The 23,726-nt window shown below is 36.2% G+C and overlaps 1 protein-coding gene across 21 annotated transcripts in view; it reads right to left on the bottom strand.

Moving 5' to 3' along the window:
• ERC1 (ELKS/RAB6-interacting/CAST family member 1) overlaps window positions 1-23,726 on the bottom strand; it is a 550,222-nt gene that overhangs the window by 385,585 nt on the left and 140,911 nt on the right. For all 21 annotated transcript variants that reach the window (XR_014313630.1, XR_014313631.1, XR_014313632.1 and 18 more), the window contains one exon: window positions 19,594-19,761. Coding sequence is in view for 15 of the 21 variants with exons in the window: in XM_082738040.1 (XP_082594166.1) it covers window positions 19,594-19,761 (168 nt within the window). In the remaining 6 variants the exon portion in view is untranslated. The remainder of the gene's footprint in view (window positions 1-19,593; window positions 19,762-23,726) is intronic.

The raw sequence follows: 23,726 nt of genomic DNA, 5'->3' as shown, positions 1-23,726 counted from the left end.
ACACTGCACTTAGGAACACAACTTACATCATCTGTACGAATGGTATCCCTTTAAGTTGCACAACAGCAACGACTATCAAGATAGAACAGTCTTATATTTAAAGGTTCAGTACATTTAGTACTGTTCATTTAGATTAGTACATTTAGTATTTTTATTTTTATTTTTTTTTAAAGATTTTATTTATTTGTCAGAGAGAGCGAGCGAGAGCGAGCACAGGCAGACAGAGTGGAAGGCAGAGTCAGAGGGAGAAGCAGGCTCCCTGCGGAGCAAGGAGCCCGATGTGGGACTCGATCCCAGGGCGCTGGGATCATGACCTGAGCCGAAGACAGCTGCTTAACCAACTGAGCCACCCAGGCGTCCCCATTTAGTATTTTTAATTAATTAATTAAAACAGATGTGCTAGGCTTAGCTTCAAAGAAAAAGCAACCATGATTATTGCTACCTATTAACATCAACCAAGCTGAGAAAAATCAAAGACATAACATCAGGTGGGTGGCTAGCTAAGTGACACATGGTCTATCCACTGGATGGAATATTATGCAGCCATATACAGTTCATTAACTGAGGGTATGGAAACTTAGTTTATCATATATTACATGAAAAAGAAAAGTTATCAAAAAGTATGTACAGCATTCTAACAATTTGAAGGAAGGAAAAATTTAGTTTCACATAGAATTTTCCTGGTTAAAGGTTTTCCATCTTTTTCTAATACTTAAGAATAGACCTATATATCATTTCAATAAGAATGACAAAAGCAAGAATTTTCTAAATACTATCTAAGAAAGAAATCTTAGGATTTGTGATAAGTAACATGATTAGGATTATGACAAGAGGAGTTCTCTTATCATATGTACTTATCAACATGGGAAATCTCCAGGGATTTCTGCAGGACACGTAAGTAACCCTTCATATAACATATACCTTTCACAGTTTCATGCTGTGGGACCAAACAAATCAAGCTATTAGAGACTTTGCGGGGTTTCTACAAAGCTAAAGTAAGACTGGGAAACCACCAATGAATTCAAAGAAGCCAGATTTCCAAAAACCATTGAAAATATAAGGCTAAAAGTAATACTGAGATGCTTCACGTATTTTGAGTCTAAATTCAAGTTCATCTCACTAAACTTTTATTTCAGCCAAGCCTAATTTTATGGCCTGAAGTAAGCTAACTTGTACTACTACTCAATACCAGTGTGACAAGGCTGGGTTTCTCAGGAAGCAGACCTTGAGACAGATTTTACTATGCAAGAAGTATATTAAAGGGTGCTTTTGGGATCACTACTAGCGGAAAAGAAGGAGGTTGGGGTAGAACAGGATTGTGCAGAGGGAAAAAATCAGCTGCCACCAAGTTCCAAAGGATGCAGACAAATCCTTGAGGAGCTCTGAATCAGGATGATCTTTAAGAGCTGTCTCAAGTCAGGGCAATGAATTCAATCCCCTGTATCCTATAGAGATCAATTATTGGGATTTCAAAGGAAAGTGGTATGCTCTTATGCAAGGGACGTCTCTCACCCAGGCAATCTCCACAGGAGCTAACAACTAAAGACTATGTCAACAGCACTTCCAGCACTGGGGTGAATACATCCTCAACCCCCTGGCGGGGTGGGAGAGAGGTGGTGGTGGAGGAGGCACTCTGTGTCACTCATCATAGTATCCATTATACCCAGCAGCTATACACTTTGTAGTTAAATTACAGTTAACATGAAATTATTTGTATTTGAACAATGTATCTTGTATTTGAACCGCACACATAATTTAATGGCTTTGTAAAACCCAGGGGCCCTTCTTACAAACTTGTTTGTTTCACAGTGAAACAAATAATTTTTGTTTCATTTTTAATCAGAAGCTCACGGACAGCAGGGTGTATGATGTCCAAGTCCACATAAATAAGCTATATACATTTTTATATGGAGAGAGCCCACAGTTTTCATCAGATTGTCAAAAGGGTAGGGGAAGTTAAATATCATTCATCAGTGGCATTCTTTTCAAATACCCAGAATGTCATTTAAAATCAACAGCCACTTCATTGAAAATTGCTCACTTAGCTACTTTATAAAAATACTGTGTTACCAAATTCACTGTGTCTAAAATAAGAGTCTGGCCTGGGTAAGACACAGGGAAAATGGATCCAAACAACAGTCCTTTGTCTATATATAACAGAAACCTAAGGATCTTATCAACTTTAGTATATTTTCTTTGGTAGATTTGGAAGAATTTCTTTCTTTTTAAGATATTATTGATTCATCTGACAGAGCGAGCACACAGGCACAGGGAGCAGCAGAGGGAAAGTGAGAAGCAACCTCCCGCTGAGCAGGGAGCCCAATGGGGGCTCAATCTCAGGAACCTGGGGATCATAATCTGAGCCAAAGGCAGATGCTTAACTGACTGAGCCACCCAGGCACCCCTGAATTTTCTAATCCAAAAAAATTCCTCTAGGGAAAAAAGGGTTAGGAGAAAAAAGTAGGTCTGGCAATTACAGGAAGATGAAACAGATAAAGACAAAATACATGTCTGACATTTGAAGCTATATTCTGGTTAGGGGGCACATACTGGTGTAGCAGAAAGAAGAAACAGCGGAAAAGCTACTCCATCGAAGTCTGATTTAATAACTTCTTCAGGTGGCTAATTATTTCAACTTCGTAACCAGAGTTGACAGGTACCTGGGCATTTATCCAAATGGCCATTCCCACAGGTGAGAATGCAATGCAAGTTAATTCATGTCAAATTAGAAGCAGTTTTTTTTTTTTTAAGATTTTATTTATTTATTTGACAGAGAGAAATCACAAGTAGATGGAGAGGCAGGCAGAGAGAGAGAGAGGGAAGCAGGCTCCCCGCTGAGCAGAGAGCCCGACGCGGGACTCAATCCCAGGACCCTGAGATCATGACCTGAGCCGAAGGCAGCGGCTTAACCCACTGAGCCACCCAGGCGCCCCTAGAAGCAGTTTTTAAGCAGAAGAAAATACTGACTGTGCTTCAAAACTTTGAGCAGTATTTTTTTTTACTCCTTTGTCCCTTTCCAGATACTTATATGTATTTATTACTCTAACAATTTCCTGCTATGAGGTCTCCTGAGAGACCTCTCAGAACAACCTTTATCACAACAGGGATCTGACCCTTTCATATTTGCTTGCTAATTACCATTTTCAAGTTTAAAACATGTGCTCAATCAAAGCAGAAATCAGAGCACTCTGAACTAGAACTTGCAAGACTCAGAATATTTATATGGCATTCTATCAATAGAAAATGGATCCAGATAAATGTAAATCCTCAAGTTACTTAATAACTATTCAAATATAGTTTAAAGTCCAAGGAAATTATATTTTAATTAAGGGTCAAAACTACTTCTCTATTGTATAAGCATTACAATATAAGTCTTTGAATGGTTCTTACTTATATTATACCTTAGCACTTAAAAATAAGGCATTTACGGGCACCTGGGTGGCTCAGTCATTGTCTGCCTTTGGCTCAGGTCATGATCCCAGGGTCCTGGGATTGAGATCCACGTTGGGTTCCCTCAGGGGGAACTGCTTCTCCCTCTCCCATTCCCCCTACTTGCGCTCCCTGTCTATCTCTCTCTGTGAAATAAATAAAACCTTTGAAAAAAAGAAAATAAAAAATAAGGCATTTATCCAAAGGCTATGTTCTCTCAGGTATGTTCCTATTGCCAAATGCTAATGTTGATAGAACAAGCTTCCACATTCCTCCAGATGAAAACTGCAAGGCATTGTAAAAACACTCATCCCTACCCGAGGAATGCAAGAGTAGTTCAACATACAAAAAAAATCAATCAATATAATGTACCCTATTAATAGAATAAAGAACAAAAATCACATGATCATCTCAATAAATGTAGAAAAGCCATTTGACAAAGTACAACACCTTTTCATGATAAAAATACTCAATAATCTAGGAACAAAAGGAAACTTCCTCAACCTAATAAAGGTTATCTATGAAAAACCCACACTTAACATCACACTTAGTGGTGAAAAATGAAAGCCTTTCTCCTAAGATAAAAAACAAAATGGTGGAGGGGAGAGGGGGGCAGTGCCTGGCTAGTAGAGTATGCAAGTTTTGGTCTCACTCAGCCCCATGCTGGGTGTACAGGTCTCTTAAAATTAAAATAAAATAAAATAAAACTTTAAGTAAAAGATAAGGATATAGGCTTTCACTACCTCTATTCATCACTGTACCGGACATTTTGGAATAGCAATTAGGGAAGAAAAAAAATAATAATAAAAGACAGCCACACTGGAAAAAAAGAAGTACAACTACCTCTTTGCAGATGGCATGATCTTATATACAGAATACTTAAAAATCCACTCAAACACTATTAGAAGCTAATAAACAAGTATAGCAAAGTTGAAAATACAAAATCAGTAAACAAAAAATCAGTTGTATATATCTAAATATATATAGTATATATCTAATTATAAAAATAATAATCTGAAAATGAAATGAAGAAAACAATTCCATGTACAGTAGCATCAAAAAGAATAAAATATTCAAGAATAAATGTAAAGAAGTTCGAGACTTAACAACTGAAAACTACAGAACACTGATAAAGAAAATTAATGACAACCTAAAGAAGGCAAAAGACCCCATGTCCATTAACTGAAAAACTTGATATTGTTAATATGGCAATACTCCCCAAATTGGTGAAAAGTTTCAAGACAATCCCTACCAGAATTCTAAATGCCTTTTTTACAGAAATGGACACACTGATCTCAAAATTCATATGGAATTATAAGAGACCCATCCTACCCCCACAAAAAAAACCTTGAAAACGAAAATAGATAATTTCCCAATATCCAAACCTACAAAATTCTACAGTGATCAAGACAGGGTAGTTCGGGGGTGCCTGCGTGGCTCAGTGGGTTAAAGCCTCTGCCTTCAGCTCAGATCATGAACCCAGGGTCCTGGGATTGAGCCCCACATCAGGCTTTCTGCTCAGCAGGGAGCCAACTTCCCCATCTCTCTGTCTGCCTCTCTGCCTACTTGTGATCTCTGTCTGTCAAATAAATAAATAAAATCTTTAAAAAAAAAAAAAAAAGACAGGGTAGTACGACACATGGAGAGGCATATATATCAATGGACTAGAATTAAGAGTTCAGAAATGAGCACACATGTCCATAAGCAGCTGAGTTTTAGCAAGAGTCTTAAGACTATTCGATGAGGAAAGATTTGTCTTTTCAACAAATGGTATTGGGACAACTGGATACCCACATACAAAATAATGAAGTTGACCCCTACCTTACACCAAAAATTAACTTAGAATGGATCAAAGACCTAAATACAAACACCTAAAACTACAAAACTCATGGAAGAAAATGTGGGAGGAAATCTTTGTGGCCTTCAATTAGGCAATGTGTTTATTTGACATGACACCAAAAGCAAAAGCAACAAAGGATAAAAAGATAAACTGGCCCTAATCAAAATTTAAAACTCTCATGCAGGGGCGCCTGGGGGGCTCAGTGGGTTAAAGCCTCTGCATTCTGCTCAGGTCATGATCTCAGGGTCCTGGGATGGAGTCCCGCATTAGGGGCTGCTTCCCCCACCTCTCTCTTTGCCTGCCTCTCTGCCTACTTGTGATCTCTGTCAATAAATAAATAAAATCTAAAAATAAATAAATAAATAAAATACTGTGCACCAGAGTATGCTATCAAGTAAATGAAAAGATTACCCACAGACTGGGAGAAATATCTACAAATCCCTTACCTGATATGGGTGGAGTCTCCAATATATAAAGACTTTACAGAACTCAATCATAAAAAGACAAATAACTGAAAAATAAACCAAAAAAACATCAACAGGCATTTCTCCAAAGAAGATATACAAATGGCCAAGTACATGAAAAGGTGTTCAACATTATCAGTCATTATGGAAATGCAAATGAAACCACAAAAGGTACCAATGCAATACCCATAAGAATGATTATTTTAAAAAGAAAAATAACACATGTTGATAGGAATGTCATAGAGCTGCTTTAGAAACAGTTTGGCAGTTCCTCAAAAAACCGTGACATTAACATCAATTCCATTCTCAGATATATATATAAGAGAAATGAAAACATACAAGTTCATACAAACACTTATACATCAATGTTCATAAATCATTATTCATAATAGGCAGAAACTATAAACAATCCAAACGTCCATAAACTGATGAATGGATACACGAAATATTCATCCTAATGGAATATTATTCAGACGTAAAAAGGAAAGAAGTACTGATACTTAAGTGAAGAATTACAACATGAGTTAACCTTGAAAACATTGTTTAAAAAACAGCCAGACAATAAAAACAGACACACAGACCAGTGGAAGAGAGTAGAGAGCCCAGATATGGACCCTCAACTCTATGGTCAAATAATTGACAAAGCAGGAAAAAATATACAGTGGAAAAAAGACTGTCTCTTCAATAAACAGTGCTGGGAAAATTGGACAGCTATATGTAGAAGAATGAAAAGTGACCATTCTCTTACACCATACACAAAGATAAACTCGAAATGGATAAAAGACCTCAACGTGAGACAGGAATCCATCAGAATCCTAGAGGAGAATATAAGCAGTAACCTCGTCAATATCAGCCACAGCAACTTCTTTCAAGATATGTCTACAAAGGCAAAGGAAACAAAAGTGAAAATGGGACTTCACCATGATAAAAAGCTTCTGCACAGCAAAGGAAACAGTCAACAAAACAAAGAGGCAACCCATGGAAGGAGAAGATATTTCCAAATGACAGTACAGACAAAAGGTTGATATCCAGGACCTATAAAGAACTTCTCAAACTCAACATACACAAAACAGATAATCATGTCAAAAAATGGGCAGAAGACATGAACAGACACTTCTCCAATGAAGACCTACAAATGGCTATCAGACACATGAAAAAATGTTCATCATCACTAGCCATCAGGGAGATTCAAATTAAAACCACATTGAGATACCACCTTACACCAGTTAGAACGGCCAAAATCAGCAAGACAGGAAACAATGTGTGTTGGAGAGGATGTGGAGAAAGGGGAACCCTCTTATACTGTTGGTGGGAATGCAAGTTGGTTCAGCCTCTTTGGAGAACAGTGTGGAGATTCCTTAAGAAATTAAAAATAGAGCTTCTCTATGACCCTGCAATTGCACTACTGGGTATTTACCCCAAAGATACTGATGGAGTGAAAAGAAGGGCCATCTGTACCCCAATGTTTATAGCAGCAATGGCCATCATCGCCAAACCGTGGAAAGAACCAAGATACCCTTCAACGGACGAATGGATAAGGAAGATGTGGTCCATATACACTATGGAGTATTATGCCTCCATCAGAAAGAATGAATACCCAACTTTTGTAGCACCATGGACAGAATTGGAAGAGACTATGCTGAGTGAAATAAGTCAAGCAGAGAGAGTCAATTATCATATGGTTTCACTTATTTGTGGAGCATAACAAATAACATGGAGGACATGGGGAGATGGAGAGGAGAAGGGAGTTGAGGGAAATTGGAAAGGGAGATGAACCATGAGAGACTATGGACTCTGAAAAACAATCTGAGGGTTTTGAAGGGGCAGGGGGTGGGAGGTTGGGGAAGCCAGGTGGTAGGTATTATGGAGGGCACATAATGCATGGAGCACTGGGTGTGGTGCATAAACAATGAATTCTGTTATGCTGAAAAGAAATTTTTAAAAAATTAAAAAAAAAAAACAGCCAGATCCAAAATACTGCATATTATACAATTATATTTATACGAAATGTCAGAAAAAGCAAATTCACAGAGATAAAAAGGAGATGAGAGGCTGCCAGAGGACAAGGAGTTGTGAGTGCTAACAGGTATGGGATTCTTCTTGAAAATGTTCTGGAATTGAATAGTGGTGAGGGTCGTACAAACTTGTAAGTATACACAAAACAATGAGTTCTACAGCTTAAAATGGTAAATTCAATGATAGGTGAATAATAGCTCAATTAGGAAAAATAAAAATTTAACCTCTAATGCTAACTTAAAAATCTTAAGCCTATCTGTACCCCTGGGGATAAAAATATATGTTTATAAAAAATAAAAAATTAAAAAAAAAAATCTTAAGCCTAAGATTTATCCTGTTTTATTCCCCAAATAACACACACACACACACACACACACACACACACACACACACACACAAACTTAGCCAAGTTTCTCTCTTCTTTAAAGACTTTCAAATTATTTTGAATCTATGCACATACTCAGTCCAATTATCTTGTAGATGGCAGTCTCTTCCATCTGAGAGCACTAATACACAAAGTTTTCATCTAGACAGTTGTGCTTCTTACCTAAGGTGAATCTCTAAAATAAAAGAGCATTAATTCACCTTCTGTTAGTCTCTCCTTTGTATCCTTTCTTTCCCTTTTATTCCTTTGTACTCTTTTTTTATATTTTTATACCCTGTGATAATTCCTGAATTGGGTAAAACAATCACAGACTGTTCAGAATTCCTTCTGATTTCAGGTGACTTGTTTTGGGAACAGTGGATGACTGTGGATGAACAGTGGATGAACAGTGGATGACTGAATAAAGATTCATAATCTTATTCTTTTATTCAGTATTTTTATTGAACTGGAGTAGGTGTTTTTTTCCAAATATGTCCACCATAATACCTCCCAACTTACAGGCTCCTCTGCAATGTGGTTTGCCACAGCTCCATTAAGAAGTGAAGTCTGTTTCCTGAACCCCCTGAATCAAGATAAATCCTGTAACTATAACAAACAGAATATAGCAAAAGGAGTCCTCTGTCACTTCTAAACCCATTCATAGCATAAATCTTAACTTGTCAGGCACCTTCTGCTTCTAACATTTATGACTGTGGAGTTAGGTGCCACATAAGAAGTGTGACGACTCTCATCATGCTGTGGGATACCCAGGACATATGCAGAAGCCCTGAGGCAAAACACACCATGCAGCCATGTAGCCAGAGGCCAAGGAATACCTAGACGAATGTATGCAAGTGAAAAGTGATCCACAGCCTGGCAGTGGATCATACAACTGCTGACACCCCCAGCTGTCATCAAACAAATCAGGGACAAACTACCCAAGAGAGCCTTTCCTGAATTCATGACTCACAAATAAGTGAGCATTCAAAAATGGTTGTTTAAGCTACTAAGCTTTAGAAATAGTTCATTATGTAGCAGTAGGTTTTTCTCCATCTACTAGAAAGCAGTGCTATTGCTATTGTTGCTTTAATCACACATAACTGAAGTTTCTGGTTTCTAGATTATCAGATGTAGAGACAAGGGGTGTTGTGTTTGTTTTATTGCTTTTATTTTTTGGAGAGATATGTTCTGGAAGTATAAAGGATGGTGAGCAGGAATCTATCATAATTAAGGCAATTTATAAAAAGGTCAACTTTTCTTAGGGAATAACTCATCACTCATTACAAAATGTCAATAGTATAAAACGAACATCATTTAAAAAGTTACCTGTTGACAAACTAGAACTTAAATCAGACTGTCCAAATTCAGCTATTAATCTCCTTGAGGTTTATTTGAAAAGGAGGGGGTGGCGGGAACGAGATAGGAAAGATTATATGAAGCAAAGTAAATCTATACGGAGTATATTCCCAATAAAAATACCATCATCAATCAGACTTTATCTACTACACATTCTGGCTTTTGACAAAACATTTTAAGAATTTAGCTGTACATATTCTCCAGAAACAAAAAAATTTAATTAAACTGTATTATATTAAAAAATAAGTAAAAGAATGAAAATAGAAAATTCTAATGCCTAAATATACTAAACTTCCAACTTAATATTTGATTAGAGACTGATTTGCTCTTCTTTTTAACTTCATTAATAGCTGGGTTGTGACTTAAAAATAACTGAGAAAACAATGCAATTAATCCTTATTAAAAATAAAATATAACAATTTTATATTAATTTTCTGAGTAAAATTACTAAGTACTTTTTTTTTAGTGATAAAACATAGTTTCCTTTCCATCTTATGATATGGAAAAAGTGAAGAAAATAACACTATCTAAACCAAGACTCACAGAAAACAAATAGGATATATAAAAAACGTACTCTTTCTGCCTTCCTACCAAAAACAAAATACCAGAAGAGACTTTTAAGAACCAATCTGGGACCAAACTAACAAACCAACTGCAACCTTCTAATTCTTATATCAATCAGCTTTCTGCTACTGTTAAATCTAAACTCTAAATACCCAAACCTAGGAAACTGGAGAAGTAAGCAAGGCAAAATCAACATAAGTTACAGAAGCATAGAAGGGACTGATGGTAACATCTGCATCAGCAAATTAAACTCCAAGCTACATTATCATTTATAATCAATCAAGCAAGAAGCTGTACAATTTTAACACAGATTTTTGAATGAAGCTAAGATTCAAATGCTCAATTACATTTTCCAGGTCAGTGATTTATTATAAAGATAAGAAATTTACTGTAACACGAAACTACTTAAAACCATAGGGGAGAATCCTGGGAAGGAGGAGCCCAATGCTAATCCCATTGTACAGCATGCTTGGCCATCTGCTCTGGTCCCATTTTTGTTTTCTGAGCACAGGGTTATCCCAGTGCATACAAATACATACCCTGCCTAGAGACTACTGAGGAGATTGTGGGTGGGCAGCAGTGGCCAAAAGAGAGCCATAAACAGTGCAGAGTACGTGACTTAAAATCTAGCAATTATCATGGCTGCTACTATTCTCAAAAAACAATAATTTTTAAAAAATGCATATCCAGTATACCCAAAGTAATATGTTTCCTGGTATTCCTCCTTAAATATTACTTAAACATATAATAATAAATATTTGTGGAAAAAATGATTATAGAACTCTGATGTCAGAAAAATAAGAAAAGGATGAAAATAGAGTTAACCTATCCTTCTTCCTTATGGCTTAAGTCTGAATCAAGAAACAAAGTTGGTTAAGTGTGTGCAGAATTAAGCCATCTCCCCAGGAATACCTTAAGTTCTAACTGAAAGGTTATCTTAATACCCCACTGCAGATAAATTTTCAGTTTTTGAAAGAAAATCTTCAGGGCCAGAGAAAAGAAAAGCTGAATTCTCTTTATTAGTTTCCTAAATAAATTTAATAAAGATGAGTATACTCACTGAAAGGAAAATAAAGATGAGCATATTCACTGAAAACTTCCACATTATACAACTACTGGGAATAATTTTCCCAGAGACTAAGTAATAAGAGAGTTAATAATAAGAAAGAAAAGGCATTCACAGACAGAGCTCTACCAGAAACTTTTAAGAATTCCTATTACAAAATGTTTAAAAAGCAAAGGCAGAATTCCAAGGCATGACATTTGGGAAAGGAATTCCAAGTTTTCATTCACAGTGCTCTCTTGGCTTGGGATGTCTCAATCCTTCCCCATCTACCCGGCAAAAGTTCATTCAATTTCAAGACTTAGCTCCTTTCACACACGTTCAAATCGAAAAGTTCTTGCTTTGTACCTCACTGTACACCATGTATATCATCACTTCTTAACTCCCAGAAATCTAAGACTTTGAGAGCAGAAACCACATCTCATTTGTCTTTGTACTTAGCACAGTGCCTACTATATAGCAGAAGGTACTGAATGAATGAAAAAATGCAGTTTAGGAAGATGGGGAAGCCACAAAACACAGTCTGACTATGCAACTAGAAATGTACTCAGTAAGGGAGAAAAAGGAGAAAGACCAAACAACACTCCAGTGTATATAAATATATACATTGCTTAGAAAGCTAGGAAAATGTGTGGGTAGTTGTTCTGAAAAAGCCAAAAACAGCTGAGTATATCACTGACTCATAATCCAGGCATTGCTGTAAGAAAGAATTACACAGTGATCTCTACAACTGACTCAGATTTTTAAGACAGGTTTGTAATGGTCTAAATGAAGAACACTGAGAAATAAGAATTTTTTAAAAAGGCTAGAACTGAAAACAAACTGAGCCTATAAGAAAAAAAAATCTACAGACAACAAAAAGAGCTTTGAGAACTATTTCAATAAATTATCAATCTGAAAGAGGTAAAATATATCACAAAAGCCTTTTCTAGTCTATTCAACTTTTTATCACTTATATGAAAGTATAAAGAATAAATGGGTAGAAGGCATAAAGTTAAAGATCCTCAAAGATTAATTGGCTGAATCAAGCAAAGTAAAATTTAGTAAGAATAAACAATATCAAGGAGCGCCTAGGTGGCGCAGTCGATTAAGCGTGCCTTCAGCTCAGGTCATGATGTCAGGATTCCAGGAACGAAACTGGCAGAGGGCTCCCTGATCAGCGAGGAGTCTGCTTGTCCCACTCTCTCTGCCCCTCCCTCAACTCATGTGCACATGCTCTCTCTCTCAAATAAACAAAAATCTTTTAAAAAAATAATAAAATTTATTTATTTATATATATATATATATATATATACCTTATATCCACAGTATGCAACACTCTACAGGTTCCAAGGTATTTTCCTACACATGACATCATTTAACAAAAACCTCCTGACATAACTATTATACTGTTTATAGTTTAAAAAAAAACAAAAACAAAAACTGGAGGTTAGCCAGTTTCAGTGAGTTGCCCAATATCATACCAGTTAGGACCAAGAATATCAATAATGTTCTAATCTCTCTTGCAATTAGATCCAAAGTTCCAACTGTTAAAGTACAGGAGAAAAATGAGTTGAGACAAATAACTGCAATCAGAAAAATTAACCAGGGCAAATGAGAACACTGGGAGGAACAGAAATATACCATCTAGAAAAGTAAGATTTGAGGGCTGTCAAACAGCAAGTTCCCAATATCTAAAAAGTCATCCTGCTGGAGGAGGATTATACTTGTTCAATACAGCCCCAAGTTCATCTCAATCAGCAAATACTATAAATAGCTAAATTCTGGTTCGAGGAAAGTGGGTCAAACTGTCTAAGTCATCAGTTCATTATAATTGGACATACTTGACCATAAGCTAAATAAACCCTTTTAACAGAGAATTTAAATGAAAAATCTTAATCAGGCAGTTAAACGTTATCAAGTAAGACCCTACATCTGTATCAGACATTGTTTCAAAATGTATAAATGAACTTCTAGGGAAAAGTGATTCTAATTTTATAACTATAAAATTAGGAACAAATTTAAACTGAAATATATGAAAAGTTCTTTTTCAAAGAAAATACTAATATGCATATATTTGGAGGCTTTTATTCTAAGCAATTTTTAAATTAATATTCAAACAGAGGAAAATATATAAAAGACATAATAATAAACACCAATGTACCATGCAAATTTAACAAAACTTAATCTGCCTCCAGTTATTTTAAATTATATTAAATAGTATTTAATATACTATATTAATATAAATAATATAATATACTATATAATAGTATATAATAATATACTATAATATATAAATATATTAAATACTATTTAATATATTAAATACTATTTAATATATTAAATACTATTTAATATATATATATGTTGTGAAGTATAATAAATATACACAAACTCATTAACTTATATATTCCTTATATATTATATATTCCTTATATATTCCTCCTTATCTCCCTTCACCTAGAAGAAATTACTTTGCTGAATTTTTAATCAGAAACATTAATTTCCCTTAAAATAACAGGTTCTATTGAGTGAGTATATCAAATTTACCTACACACTCTTCTCTTAATGAACTTTTGTATAATGTTTCCTCGGTTCTGTTTTGTTTTGTTTTTCTACAGCCAAACAAGGCTACTATGAACATTCCTACACATACCCTGGAGTTCATCTAAGGTGTCTGTATCAGGGAGGGTATGCTTATGTTTAATTTCATAACTACTTTCCAAAGCAATTGTATCAATTTAAAAATCCAACAGCACTGTTCAAGAAATCCAGTTGCCGTATTTATGAACATTTGATACTGTCACAGACCTCTAATTTTTGACAACATAGCGTAAAAGGATAGGTAAAAAGTTGTTTCTAAATCTGGTCTTATTTTACATTCCCCTGATTACATTCAGATAAATACTTATCATATTTATTTGTAAGGTATACTTCCTCATATTATATATGTTTCATTAATAGATACATAGGTTATAAAAGTATAAAACCATGTATCCTGATCTAATATATGGGGGCATGCATAAACATCAAAATTAAATGTTCAACTCTGGGACAAATGGAGGACAATAGTACCTAATCAAGTGAAGATATGCCAAGGAACATCAACTATATTTGAAATTTTCCTCTTTTTTTTTTCCAATAATGTATGTATGTATGTGTTTGTTTGTTTGACAGAGAAATAGAGAACACAAGTAGGCAGAGTGGCAGGCAGCGGGAGAGGACGAAGCAGGTTCTCCACCAAGCAGGGAACTCGACACGGGGCTCAATCCTAGGACCCTGTGATCATGATGTGAGAAGAAGGCAGACACTTAACTGACTAAGCCACCCAGGCGCCCCTGAAATTTTACTTCTTAAGCTGAATAATTACCATTATTTATTTTATTATTCTCTATATTCTTCATATCTTTGAAATAATTATAAAATATAAAAAGACAATATATTAACACATAATTAATAAGCAGGAACTTAGGAAACATAGCACCTATGATTTTTCTTGAAATATTTTCAAAGGAATTCTAGAGCAACCAATAATTAAATAAAAATTTAAACCTTGGGGTATGAAGCAGGAAGATGGCAGCAGAGTAGGAGGACCCTAGTCTCGCTTTGTCCCACAAACACAACTAGATAACTATCAAATCATCCTACATACCCCAGAAATCAACCTGATGACTGACAGAACAAACTCTACAACTAAAGGGAGAGAAGAGGCCACATGGGAGAAGGCAGGCAGTATGAAGACATGGTTTGGGGGAGACAAAGATCTTTGCAGAGGGAGGAAGGTGTGGTCAGAGAAAGGTGAGAGAGAAAGAAAGGAGCACAAGGGAAAGCACAAGGAGAGTATTTTTCCAAAGTCACTGACTTGTAAAAAGAGAGGAGGTATATTTCATGAGTTCTTCCAAGCAGTGGAGTTTTAAAGCCTGGAGTTTTAAAGGTCAGCAGGCTTGGCTGGAATAGAGTCTGGAGGGCACTGAACTGCTCCTGGAGAGATGGCAGGCAAAAAACCTGAGGGCAGACAGTGTAGAAACAACGATCTGAAGAGCATCTGGGGTACAGAGTGGGGAGATCACACTTCCCAGAGCACTTCCCTGAGAGGTAGCATTCACAGAGACACATCTCTGGGAACAATGGAGCTTGCCAACACCATTTCCTTCCATTGCCCCTCAGCATACATACAGAGCTAACTGTGGGAAACAGCATAGCACCCACACTGGCTGCTTAACTTATATTAAGCCCTACCCCACTGGGCTCTAGTGGAACTGCCCTTCTCAGTCACACCTGCCTCAGTCCCAGTGCAGCAGGACCCTATCCCAGAAGACCAGGATTAACCCCCATCCATACCATGTCTCCAGACCATAAAGTTTTGCAGGGCCTCGGTTATGGTGGAGATGGTGACAAGTCTCATTTCACAAGCAGACCAGAGCACACCTAGCAAAAACTTGTCACATTCAGGCCAGGGACCAAACACTGACCACAGCAGGCATGGAAAGCCCCTATAAATGACTGGCCTGAAGGACAGAGCAGCCAGAACACAAAAGCAGAGCACCTGTAGCACACATAGGAAACACTCCTTGACAGGTCTCTTCCTGGGAAATACATGACCTCTTCTTTGTAAAGCCATTACTTTCAGGAAGATATATAACTGTCTTTTCTAACACTCAGAAGAAGGCAGAGACATAGATAAAATGTGAAGACAGAGGAATTTATCCCAAATGAAAGAATAAGATAAGTCCATGGCCAGAGATCTTTGTGAAACAGACATAAAGAACACACCTGATGAAGAATTTAAAGCACCAATCATAAGGATACTCACTGGCCTTGAGAAAAGAACACATCAGTAAGACCCTTACCACAGAGATAAAAGAATTTTAAAAGAATCAAAAGAGATAAAGAGTGTAATAAATGAAATTAGAACCATGCTTGATGCAATGACCAGCAGGCTGGAAGAAGCAGAGAAACAAATTAATGACCTAGAAGACAAAGTAATGATAAGCAATGAAGCTGAACAAACAAGAGAAAAGAATTATGCCACACAAGAACAGATTTAGGGAACTCAGTGACTCCACCAAACATAATAACATTCATAGTATCGAAGTCCCAAAAGAAGAAGAGAGAAAAGGGGCCAGAATATTTACTTCAAGAAATAATAGCTGAGGGTCATCTGGATGACTCAGTCAGTTTAAAGTCTGCATTTTGCCCAGGTCATGATCTCAGGGTCCTGGGATCAAGCCCCATATCAGGCTCCTTGTTCAGTGGGAAGCTTGTTTTTCCCTCTTCCTCTGCCTGCTGCTCCCCGATTGTTAGCGCGCACTCTCGCTCTATCTCTCGTCAAACAAATAAATTAAAATCTTAAAAAGAAAGAGAGGAAGGAAGGAAGGAAGGATAGATGGATAGCTGAACACCTCCTTCATCTGGGAAAGGACAAAAACACCCAGCTCCAGGAGGCAAAAAGAACTCCCCTCAAAATCATTAACAGCAGGCTAACACCAAGACATACTGTAATTACATTTGTAAAGTACAGTGATTAAAAAAAAAAATGTCTTAAGGCAGCAAGACAAAAGGAGTCATAACTTACAAGGGAAAACCCCATAGGCTAGTTGGAGATTTCTCAACAGAAACTGAGCAAGTCAGAAGACAGTGACATGATCTATTCAAAGTGCTAAATGGGAAAAATCTGCAGCCAAGAATACTCTATCCAACAAGGCTATTATTCAGAATAGAAGGAGAGAGAGAGTTTCCCAGACAAACAAAAACTAAAGGATTTCAAGACCACTAAACCAGTCCTGCAAGAAGTATTAAAGGGGACTCTTTGAGTGGAAAGGAGAGACCAAAAATGACAGTAATAAAGGTAGGAAAAACAAAACCAGTACAAATGAATACTTCCCTAAAAATCCATCAAGGAACTCACATAAAAAGGATATAAATATAATTACATATACCTAAAACATGGGGAGGAGAAGAAGAAAAAATGAGTTCAAACTTGAATGACAATCAACTTAATACAGACTGATATTTGGGAGTGCCTCTGTGGCTCAGTTGGCTGTGTGTCCAACTCTTATTTCAGCTCAGGTTGTGATCTCAGGGTCATCAGATGGAGCGCTGCATCAGGCTCCATGCTCAGCAGGGAGTCTGCTTGAGATTCTCCCTCTCCCTCACCCTCTGCCCCTACCCCTCATGCTCACAATCTCTCTCTAAAATAAATAAATAAATCTTTTAAGTCTACACACACACACACACACACACACACATATATATATACTGATATTTGCAGAAGAGGTTATATACAAACCCAACGGTAACCATATCAAAAGCCACTAATAAACTTGCGAAAAATAAAGAGAAAGAAATCCAAATACAGCACTATAGCAAATCAGCAAAACATGAAAAGACAAGACAGGATCAGAGGAAATCTCCAGGAACAACCACAAAACAAGTAATAATTACACACCTATCAATAACTGCTCTGAATGTAAATAGATTATATGTTCCAATCAAAAGAGAGTGTCAGAATGGATTAAAAAAACAACATCCAAAAAGACTCATTTTATTTCTTTTATATCTTTTTTTTAGGTTTTTTAAAAAATTTATTTATTTGACAGAGAGAGATCACAGATAGGCAGAAGCAGGCAGAGAGAGAGGGTGAAGCAGGTTCCCTGCTGAGCAGGGAGCCCAATGTGGGGCTCAATCCCAGGACCCTGAGATCATGACCTGAGCCGAAGGCAGAGGCATAACCCACTGAGCCACCCAGGTACCCCTATTTTAGTTTTTTAAAGATTTTATTTATTTATTTTACAGAAAGATAGCAAGAGAGAGAACACAAGCAAGGGAAGTGGGGAAAGGGCAGGGAGCCTGATTCGGGGCTCGATTCCAAGACCTTGGGATCATGACCCAAGCCAAAAGCAGACACTCAACAACTGAGCCATCCAGGCGCCCTGAGATTCTTTTTAGGCCTAAAGACACATCCAGATTGAAAGTGAAGGGGAGATGGAGAAACAATTACCACACAAATGGGTGTCAAAAGGAAGCTGAATACCAATACTTTATCAGACAAGCTAGATTTCAAGGACTGATAAAGAGAGACAAGCATACTATATAATAATAAAGGGGACAATTCAACAAGATATAACAACTGTAAGAATTTATGTACCCAACATGCCAGCACACAAATATAAAGAACAATTAGTAACAAACATAAAGGAAATAACAAAATAATAGGGAATTTTAATGCCCCACTTACATGAACAGACAGCTCATCTTAGCAGAAAATCAATAAGGAGGCATGGCATTGAATAACACACTGGACCAGCTGGACTTATCAGATCTATTCAGAACATTCCATCCTAAGACAGCAGAACAAACATTCTTTTCAAGTGCACATGGAACATTCTCCAGAACAGAACATGTACTAGGTCACAAAACAGGCCTCAATAAATACAAAATGACTGAAGTTATACTATGCACCTTTTCTAACCACAACACTATGAAACAAGAAGTCGACCTCAAGAAAGTCTGGAAAGATCACAAAGACATGGAGGTCAAACAACATGCTACTAAATAATGAATGAGTCAACTAAGAAATCAAAGAAGAGGGGCGCCTGGGTGGCTCAGTGGGTTAAAGCCTCTGCCTTCAGCTCAGGTCATGATCCCAGGGTCCTGGGATCGATCCCCGAATCGGGCTTTCTGCTCAGCGGGGAGCCTGCTTCCCCTCTCTCTCTCTCCCTCTCTCTCTCTCCCCCCACCTGCCTCTGCCTACTTGTGATCTCTCTCTGTCAAATAAATAAATAAAATCTTAAAAAAAAAAAAAAGAAAGAAATCAAAGAACATATTAAAAAGCACATGGAAACAAATGAAAATGAAAACACAATGGTCCAAAACCTCTGAGATGCAGCAAAAACAGTTCTAAGAGTAAGGTTTATCACAATACAGGCCTATCTCAAGAAGCAAAAGAAACTTCAAATAAACAACCTAAACTTACACCTAAAGGAACTAGAAAAAGACCAATAAACAAAGCCTATGGCCAGCAAAAGGAAGGAAATAATAAAGATTAGAGCAGAAATAGAAACTTTAAAAAAAAAAAAAAAAAAAAAAAAGAACAGGTCAGTGAAACTAGGAAGAGCTGATTCTTTGAAAAAATTAATAAAATTGATAAACCCCTAACCAGACACATCAAAAAGAAAAGAGAAAGGACCCAAATAAATAAAATCACAAATGAGAGAGGAGAAATACAACATCACAAAAATACAAACAATTATACAGGAATATTACTGAAACCTACATGCCAACAAATTGGACAACCTAGAAGAAATGAATAAATTTCAGGATTTTAAATGATCAAAACTAAAACAGGAAGAAACAGGAAATTTGAGCAGACCAACTACCAGCAAAGAAACTGAATCAAAAATCTCCCAACAGACAAAAGTCCAGGACCAGATGGCTTCACAGGGGAATTCTACCAAATATTTAAAGAAGAGTTAATACATATTCTTCTCAAACTATTCCAAAAAACACCGCACTTTACCTTCTTCTGAAGAACATTAACCTTCCTCTCTTTCACATCCAGCATGTCCTTGAGGTCATGTATCTCTCCAGCTTGTGTCCCCTTCTCCTCAGCCATATCCTGAATTTGTTTTGTCTTCTTATTCAACATAGTTTCCTTCTCTTCCAAACGCAATCGGAGAGCATCCACCTAAGAATGTGACATTTTTTACAATTGATTAAATGAAAAGAAAGGAACGTAATTCTTCCAAATACTTGTGTATAGTTGCCCAAATGATATTTATATAGTAAACTTTCATTAGAATGATAAAATGCTACTCTAAATATAAATATAGCTATTAAGAAATTAAATCCTAAAACCTATGAGCACTTTTGTAATAAAAATAAAATTTACATTAGTTAAATATACCATGATACCAGGATAAATAGATCTGAATCAAGAGACAAAACTGAGAACTGTCATAAAGAAATTGAGTTTTGCCACTTCTACTGGAGGCTTTAAACAGATTCCCAGGCCCAGCCACCTGAGTTCTAATTCAGTGGGTTTGGGGCTCAGGAATTAGTTTTTCTAACAAGTTCCCAGTGATGCTACACTGATTTAGAAAATCTAAAATTAGAAAGAAAACCATAAACATCATCAAGCATGACACTCGCTGTATCACATAATAGAAACTAGAGGTAGAATATGATGCTTTTGAGACCAACAATCCCATAATGCACTATGAAATCACACAAAGGAAAGCAAAGGTCCACTTTCAGGCCCAGAGACTAGTTAGCTAAAGTCTGGCATCAGTAAACTCTCTCCCCCAAGTTTAATAACAGCTTTGACTAAACAGAATGTTTAAATAATTAGAAATCTAATGAAATCAAGTAAGTCTAATGACAGTACTTATTTTTAAATCCATTCGAAGCAAATTTCATTAAGCATACTCATACATCAAATTTATTTGGGGTTTTTGTTTTCGGGGGTGCTTTTTTTTTTTTGCTTTTCCACTAATGATTTACAATTCAGCAAACAGTTATACAATTATAACAAAACAGAGAGGTGGATTTCTTTCATCTTAAGACAGTGTTTTTCAATAGAAATATAATGTGAGTCATATATAAGCCACATATGAAATTTTAAACTTTCTAGGAGCTCTATTACAAAATAAGAAAGAAACAGATACAATTTTAATAATACAACTTATTTAACCTATCTAAAATATTATCATTTCAAACCCATAATCCATATTAAAAATAATCAACTATTTTATTTTATATTCTTTGTTTCATACTAAGTCCTAAAAGTTCAAAGCATATTCTAATTTTTATATTTTTATCATATCTCAATTTGGATTACTATATTTCAAGTGCTCCACAGTCACATATGGCTGGTAGCTGTAACACTGAAAGTGCAAATCTAAGATACAAGTATATTTCTATAAAACATCCTTAATCTTGAACTTGTCCTATATTATTTTTCCTGGCTGTCTGTAGATTAACCAACCCACAAAGAAAAAACCGGTAACATGGGTAATGACTCATATTTAGAGAACACCAAAACTCTCAGGGAAAATCTAATATTACATCTAAGCTGTAAGATGTCTAAGAACCAATACCGTGTGTATGGTAGTACTCACTGCTAAGTACTATGCAAAATTGTCCTACAAGATTAGTCTCATTTGAGACTCTATAGTTAAATCATTATGTACTTACAGATTATCTTGGACTATGCTGGAAAGGGAAAACATGTAAATAAACCAAGTTTCATTCTGCTAAACTACACTTCTATCAACCATTTCAATACCACTCGTCCCACCAAACCAGATACTGGGGAAGTAATCTTTGTAAGTTCCATTTATAATTCTTCACCACAAGTTCTACCATGCTCCCTCAATAAATACTTTCCACTTCTGACTTTCCTCTATTCTAATAAATGATATATGGTAACCTTGTTATATTCTGGAAAGGCCCACCTAAAAATTTCCAAACATTTAAATTCTTATTTCTGAAACCACCATTTTCTTTCTTCTATACCTACTAAAACTACTCTTCGTGCATAGCATTACCTCTCATCTATCATCTCTTTTTCATCATTCATCCCTATTCTGGTTTGTCTTTTCTCCGTCTGAACAATCCTTTCCAACACAGTGTCTTATCATCTCCTTTCTATTTTAGCCATACTTATTTTATAAATCTTTACTTCTAAATTAAATGGTTTTCTTCATTCTATCCTTAGATTTCTGAACCTTTCTGCATATGGTCATGTATATATAGCTTGCCAACGCTATATACAGTATATTAAAAATCCTCCCAATTCTGTCTTCAAGCACTGTACCTTCTTCACTTGCATCCTCCCTGTGGACAATTGCACTTTCCCATGGCAACCTGGGAAACTGACACTTAGGAAAGACAGATAAAAATAAGCAATAGAGTAGGAATTTAAGATTAACTGGACTGTCTCCAGATCCTACAATCTCAGCGACTAATTATATACTACTCCACTAAGAGCTAGACAAAAAAAGTAAATACGATTTCATATATATATGAAATTCTAGAAAATATACACTAATTACAGTAATAGAAAAGAATAGTAATAAATCAAGGGTTGCCTGGGAAGAGGGAGAAGGGGAAAGTAGTGAAGAATATCAGGGAAAAGCGAAAGAAAAGGATTACAAAAAGGCACAAGAAAATATATGGGGGGCATGTTCATTATCTTAACTGTGGTACTGGAAGAAAATACTTTTAGGACACAGAGGCATGTAAGGTTTCATGTTTAAAGAAACAGAAAAGATGTATCGTAAGAAAAAATAGTGGTAAATCCAACTCTGTTATAATTTAAAACTTTGCATCATGATACCATTTCATGGTGTTTGTTTTATTTTTTTATCTATATTTCATGTGCCTAAAACAGGTCTTAATAGCAATAATATTAAAGAAAATAGATGAATATTTACACTTGCTTTAAAAATGTAAATATTTTATAAACTGAAAAAATTAAGTAAGATCCAATACTGAACTTCAATTTTTTAAATTTATGACCATTTACAATCCCTCAAAAATATTTAAATATCTAGGTATAACAAAACATGTAAAGTATCTATATGCTGACAATTACAACTAATAAGAAAGACCTGTCTAAATGTGTTCTTTCCTTGAATACCTTATGAAATGCATGTCAAGATAGCCAGCCTACTTAAAATTTTCCTCAGGGACATGGAAAAAGAAAAGATAAAGTAATAAAAGATAAAAGTAGTAAAGTAATAATAAATGTTTTGCTGACAAACAGGAGAACTACAATAAATCAAGCCCAGTGAATCCACGAGATATTACCACTAAAAATGTCCAGTTTGGGTGCCTAAATTCAGCACTAAAGATTTCAAGCAAGAATTAAAATCTAGTGCAAAACAAAGATGAATGATGTGATTTCCACAGAGTTCCCCAATAGCCCTTTCTAAAGTGCATGATGACAAAAGTCTTTACATTTCCTTGGTTTTTCTTCACCAACCTATTAAAATCAGAAACAGGGACACCTGGGTGGCTCAGGTGGTTAAGCAGCTGCCTTCAGCTCAGTTCATGATACCAGCATCCTGGGATCGAGTCCCACATCGGGCTCCTTGCTTGGCAGGGAGCCTGCTTCTCCCTCTGCCTCTGCCTACCTCTCTGTCTGCCTGTGCTCACTCTCGCTCCTCTCTCTCTGACAAATAAATAAATAAAATCTTTAAAATAAATAAATAAATATAAAATCAGAAACACTCTACCATGCAAAGAAGCAAAAAGGTCCACAAAACAAATGTCAGAACTGAATACGGATTCAATTTGGAGAAAAGGACTGCCACCATAGAACAAGGACTTTTGGGGAATATGAAAATCAACAACCAGCCTACTTAAGATGCCAAAAGAGCCACCTGACCCTTATCCATTTGGCATTCAGGCACAGCTCAACTGGCCTGCATAGCTACTAATCCTATTTGACAGTATCAGATTTGGTTCCTGTTAGCTGAATCCATTACAGGGCATCAGTCACGGTTATTCAAGAGGGTGCTTACTTGAACCCACTGACTCTTCTGCACAAAGAGGTCAAAGTCTTAGCAAAGTATACATGTCAAAAATTTTAAAAATAAAAAAATCCTATGCTAAATCATTTGTGCCTAACTTCTACATTCTAATTTG

The sequence above is a fragment of the Mustela nivalis genome (assembly GCF_964662115.1).
Source record: "Mustela nivalis genome assembly, chromosome: 7".
Taxonomy (NCBI): Eukaryota; Metazoa; Chordata; class Mammalia; order Carnivora; family Mustelidae; genus Mustela; species Mustela nivalis.
This window is presented reverse-complemented; position numbering and strand designations above follow the sequence as displayed.